Here is a 6,215-nt window from a genome sequence, read left to right as displayed (position 1 = left end):
ATTGATTTGCTTTTCTCTCGTGGCCAGTAACCGACAGCAATAATGGGGTAATGGGAAATAAGAACCTGCTCGTTCCTGAAGAGATAAGTAATCATTCTTGACGCCATCTGATATATTTGCAAAATAGCTTTAAAAGAAAAGTCATGATAAGCTTCTCATTTCTGCGAAAACATGCCTTTTAGGCTGTCCAAATTATGTAACACAGCACCCAATATGACACCATAAACAATGCCTTCCGATGCAACCCAAAACTTACTAAATGACAAGAAAAAGTGGGAAAGCTTCATAAAGAATTCGATATCTTGTTCAAATATATGCGCATTCAAAGTCTGAAGAATGGGAAAAAAATTCCAATTTCCTAATACTCCATGAAATTTTGTCATAAGTGTACTTACAGAGGTACAAAATCAGTTCTTTGAAATTGCCTCGCTTTCCACAGCATCCTTGATGGGGAAAAGCGTTAATAACTCCGTCTGTGTTCCTTGATTCCACTTCGTGTTGAATTTCGCATATTGAAAGTTGTGTCCTTGTGTCGCCGCTGTCTTATCATAAGCCCGTTTGTCCGGCTCACTGCCTTCATCTCCACTTCCTTGTCCTTCTTCAGGATGGTCATCAGCATCACAATTATCCTCTTCAGCAATCATTATAGTGGGCATTTCCATGTCTCCGCTTTTAAGTTGGCTTGTAAGGACGTCCGTTTCAGCCAAGCCACTCATTTCACCTTGCAAATCGATCAGAGGGAGAAGCAAAGCCAGACAGCACGACAAGGACCAATGTGGATTTTTACGCCATTCTTTTAAGTAACGATATACACCCAGGAGGTACTGAACTGAAAGGGAAAAAATGTTTCATTACAGCACGCGACGGCGCAGCATATTCAAAGATTTTTGGTTTATTTTCTCTTCGTGAAAAAGTACGTAGCTAAGTTCACAAAGCGTTCATTTACTTCACTTCTGCGCAGGCTTTTCATTCTCAGAGGTTATGTCCATTGGGAGCAAACCCCAATCGTTTTTTGGTTGATTTGGTTGAAGTGTTACAATAAAAAACTTAGGTAAATTAGTCTCATATGGCCGATATCTATTGTTTAAAACTTGCATTACGGGGCCACCTCTGATGAAAATCTAACATCCAACATATTTTATAACGGTACAAATCTGACGGGACATTTTGATTGACCGAGACGAAGTATTCTCGTGATCATGTAAAGAAAGATCTCTCGGTAGTCATCAGTGAAGTCAATAAATTCATTCAGATAATAATGAAGCGACGGAAACAATAGCCATCATGAATGGACAATTCCTTCACAAGATGGCTGGCTTGCTTATACAACCACATCTCTTTAATTGCTCCCCTCCAGTTCGGCGAATAGGCCAGGAGCAAGGTTCAGAGGATATGTTTTAACGCAACTTGTAATTGCCGTTCAATAGATAGTTTGTTTTCACCGAAAACAGTTTTATTATAATTGAATTAAACGATCACCTTCTTCGCATTGTTAAACTGCCTCCTTTTTAGGATAATTAATAAGTAGAGAAACTACTTCAGCTGTGTTTCATCAACGTGCCTGATTAGCTGAACCTAGAGGTATAATATGCTGCTGTATATAATACTTTAATAAAGGTTCCACTTCGAATGGAACGAATGAGCGCAGACACATTAGTATAGTTTACAAGGTTAATTCCGAAGTATCCAAAATTACGGCGTTTCATATGGGGATCTGTTTTAAACGAACACCATGTATTTTTTAAGCGGGACAAGCTAGAGCATTTCCCGGGGGTGGCCACTCTTTACAGGTTTTAATGTATTTTGTTTGTAGTAGAGAAAAATAGCTTGTTAGCTGAAAAGCGAGATCAGAGAGAGATCAGAGTTTTCGGGTAACGACACATTTGAGAAGATCCTGCACATAAAATAAACAAGTTACTGGTAACGTCTTCATTTATCAGTTGTTGCAATCATTAAATTGCTACAAACTTACCAACAAGTAAGCCAATCACCAAACTATTAGCTCCCAGCACCAGCATGTTGAATAAAACAGTTTCTATCTTCGGTTCACTCGATGATGATATGTTCTCTGCGGGAATTCTACTCACAGCTCCAATAGCCAAGTTCAAAACAGTTACGGCAAGGGATACTGACATCATTTTGTTCTCGAACCCGTCCTGTATGGGTTTCATCCAGGAGAATGTCATTCCATACATGCCTGCAATTACCAATGTTAAACCAATGTACGATCTGCTTTCTTCTCCAACAAGGATCAGACCAGATGTAAGGATTACTTTACGAGACATCTCAACCAGTTCCCAATACCACGAACGAGGTTTATAGTTTTCATAGAGAAAACGCAATCCTGTGATGATTTCCATGCTAGAACCTGGATTCTGTGATGTCTCTGCATCATCTATGGCTAATAGGAGTCTTCGTTGTCTCCAAAGGGCGATGAATGAGGCGACAGGGACGGCAATGACATAGGCTGCAGAAATGTACGCCGCGATTACAAAGTGGCTGTACTTTGGGCCTTGGCATTCAATGCTGTAATCTGCTTTCAGATATTTGTTGCATAGCTCTTCGTCTTCATCTCGACAAAGTTTCCGGCAGGTCAGTGGCAAAACATTGGCTGTCATTGAGCACGTGCTCAGGTAAGTCGTGTACAGGAAGAAAAACACATTCCTGTAAACAAACTCTTTGGTTTGGGAGAGCTTTGTTGACTTCTCCCAGTCCTCCAAGCTTCCATTTGTTAAGATGATCACTTTATATATTATATAAGCTACGCCAGAAAGACCAATGACAGCAGCATTTATTGCCATCATGACAAACAAGTTTCCAAAGGCATCAACTTGAAGTCCTCCGTAAAGGCAGTGAATGGGTGCAATCTGAAGAACATTCATCTGAAGTACTTCTGAATACTTGCCGACAACTTGCAGGGAGTCTGGCCATTTTATGTACGAGAACGTTTCCAACAAACCATAAGTGACTTGATAAAAGCCAATTACGATCTTAACTTTGGATAAGAAAGTGTCAATAATGGAGTAATTATCGTCCTTGGTTTTGTGTTTGCTTGACCACGCCAAAACTGCAATGATTATCAAAAGTATTATTGCAACGACAGATAATTGTCCCACAATCCACCTTTTTGACGGACATTGTTTGCAAGTCTGGAATTGCTTATAGTACCCTGAACTGCAAATGGCACACAGTGGACCTTCGTACCCAACTTCACACGGAGAATCTAAACCGCCTATACACGACTCTTCTCTTGGACACTGGTAAGGAGTTGGTATATAATAAGGGTATCGAACATCATCAGCACCTAATGCTGGTAAAGACGTTTTGAGATTTTTTATAAAAACTATGTAGCGATCTTTGCGAGTCTCGCTCCTCCATTTCCACCAATAACCAGGTTTAAGCGAAGCATATTCATCACTGCATTGCAGTCCATTGTCCCATTTGTAGCATTGCTCGAACATATGCGTTCGGTAAAATCCTTCCAAACATTTACAAGCGCGGTACCCAGCAAAGAAATCCGTCTCTGTTCCTATTAAAGATTAAAAAAGAGTTATAGAGTTACAGTAAACTCTCGCCTTCCGGACACCCCAGCATTACGGACACCCTGCTATTACGGACACTCGCTATTACGGACAAAATCTAGATCCCCGGCGAAAGCTATAGAGGTTTGACTTAAAATGGCTCCAGCTATTACGGAACTACGGACACTTTCCAGGTTCCAACATAACAGTTTTTATTGTTTTGGCTCCCGATTAAGCGGACACCATGAACTTTTCCTATAACATGATTCCGTAAAACTGCAGTCTGTCGTCTCTGGATTGTTTATTTTTGCATCAATTCCTTCAGCTTAATTAGCTTTTTCACTTCAGCATAGCCCTTTACCGCCAGATTCCTCCACCACTCACCCTCCATTCCTAACGACAGCTTGGCAGTTTCACCCCTGTTAATAATTTTGTCATGGTCTATATTATTTTACGTCTGTTAACGGCGCTTTTTCCCCTCAATCCCGCTATTACGGACTCTCGCTATTGCGGACACTAAACGACGCCCCGAGCGTGTCCTCTATAACGAACGTTGACTGTATTTTACGAAAAATTACTCAACAAATGAAACGAATTTTTTAAAAACCTCGCTACCCCGATAAGAAATGGAACTCAGGAGCATTTCAGTCTCGCTATCCTTGAGCATTTATGGAAGAATTATACTGTCTTAGAGCTGTATAGCAACTTCTCGACACCTTCTCGGGTGTCGCTTTGTTGTGGTCGGTTTTCCTGTAAATATAATGTTCTCCCTTTTTCAGTTTGTTTGTTTATTTGCTTTTTATCAAAAAGGCTGTACCATAATGTTAAATCCACTGATGTTTTGTCGATATTACCTCGTGGACAAGACTTGCAATCCTGAGCTTGTGTTCCTGGTGCTTTGTCAAAATGAACAAAGGAGCCGTTTGGACATTTCTTACAGCTTGCAGCCACATGACCGACATCGTCGGAGTAGAAACCCCCTATCCAAAAGGAGACACAAAGGAATTATACAATAATTTAAAACAAAGAATGATAGAATAGCATCCCATTGGAATTGAGAGGGGGTGGGGGGAGGGGTGTGCTGGAGGAGATACTGTAAAGGTTATAGTCTTGTCATGCTATATAAGCCTGAACCAAGCTCCTGTTATTTGGGCCATTTGACTTAAGTGCAGATTAGGAATCAATTATTAACAGAAGCAAGGCCAAAGAAGGGCTGATGCACTTTGGTTTTTGTTGGCAAGGTAGCAAGACCAGTTCTGGTAAAGCACAATCTTTAAGTGGTCGAGACAGCAGTAAAAATGTAGAAATTTTCAAAAACAATACGACTTGTTTAATTTTCACAAACATGTTTCGACGGTACATCCGTCATCGTCAGTGTGACGGTTATGGAAGTGTACAGTGATTAAAAACGTGCCTGTTACAAATCATACGTTACATTGCGCTAGAAAACAATACGCTAGATAAATTTCGAAGTTAACGGAATTAAAAGATGCGCGTGTGCGTGCAGCTATAGGGAAAGTGTTAATCCCTACAAAGAAGAAGGACATAATAAATAAAAAACAAATAAAACATGTCGTATAACAAAGTGGACATTAAAAGGCGTTTCCTAAAAGGTAATTTATCAATTCTGTTGAGGGTATATTAATTTTGTATTTCCATTCACAGTGAAATACAACACCGATTGCACATCACAACACGTTGCATGTTTGATTCCGTTTTGGTCACCATTACGTTCTTTAATGAATCAACAACCTGACGTACAGAAAAAGTGTAAGATGCACCTGAACATGTACCAGAGTCTCTGCCAGTAACTGTAAACTAGATTGGTCATATCCAGTGAACCTATATACCACCGCCAGAAGATAAATCATGGAATTTTTGAAAGGTAAAATAAATCGTTGAAGGATAGAAATAAATTATACGTACAGAGTTTCTAAAGTTTTTAGAGCAGAGAACGCGCCTGTAGTAATGTTTTGAATAATGTTGGAACGCAAGACACTACAATGAAGAAAGAAATACATTAACACGAAGACAAAATAATTAACAACATATCCTATAAGGCAGTCACAATTAGACAGAAAGATTCTATTTAGGTTGAGTCGATTTTTTTTCGGCACAATTCTTCGCTTTTAAACTAATTTCGTATCAATGTAAATTTTGTTTCTGGCTTCTTGAGAAAGTAGTAAAATCCAAGACAATAGATACAACATGGCAGATTTAACGACATCATAACAAAAATGAAAATTGTGTCATCTTGTAGAGCAAGCTCTAGGTTATCTACCTAATTCAAAATACTTTTCTTATGCCTTTAAGAAAACCTTAGGGGATTCCATGACGAAACCCCACCCCTACCCCCCCCCCCTCCAACCCAACCCAAACACCCCGTCACACAGCTGCAGTGCCAGTGGGGTATGAATTGACTTGTACGTCCGAGGGTTAAACATTGTACTTTTGTGAGAAAAATCGAAAAAAAATATAAGAAAAGTAAGAAAAAAGAACAAAACATACAGATATTTTAAGCTTTTAAGAGGAGAGAACACATCCACAGAAATGATTTGAATATTGTTTGAACTCAAATCCCTGCAAAGACGAAATACATAAGAAATAAAACAAATATAGGAAAGTGATATAAAATACCAAACATTAAAAAGAGTTCCAATTTTATCATAAACTTAATCACATAATTACGTTGAA

At 39.2% G+C, this 6,215-nt stretch overlaps 1 protein-coding gene across 1 annotated transcript; it reads right to left on the bottom strand.

Moving 5' to 3' along the window:
• Positions 1 to 400: 400 nt before the first annotated feature.
• On the bottom strand, positions 401 to 4,460 carry LOC144628479 (uncharacterized). The gene is made up of 3 exons (XM_078486585.1): positions 4,376 to 4,460; positions 1,973 to 3,529; positions 401 to 829 (listed from the first exon to the last, which is right to left on the bottom strand). The coding sequence occupies exons 2-3, from the start codon at positions 3,459 to 3,461 to the stop codon at positions 408 to 410; spliced, it is 1,911 nt and encodes a 636-aa protein (XP_078342711.1). The 5' UTR covers positions 3,462 to 3,529; positions 4,376 to 4,460; the 3' UTR covers positions 401 to 407.
• Positions 4,461 to 6,215: the final 1,755 nt, after the last annotated feature.

This window comes from Oculina patagonica, chromosome 10 (assembly GCF_052425735.1).
Source record: "Oculina patagonica isolate OP01 chromosome 10, crgOcupat, whole genome shotgun sequence".
NCBI classification, from domain to species: domain Eukaryota; kingdom Metazoa; phylum Cnidaria; class Anthozoa; order Scleractinia; family Oculinidae; genus Oculina; species Oculina patagonica.
The sequence above is the reverse complement of the archived record's forward strand: the minus strand, read 5'-3'. Positions and strand labels throughout refer to the sequence as shown.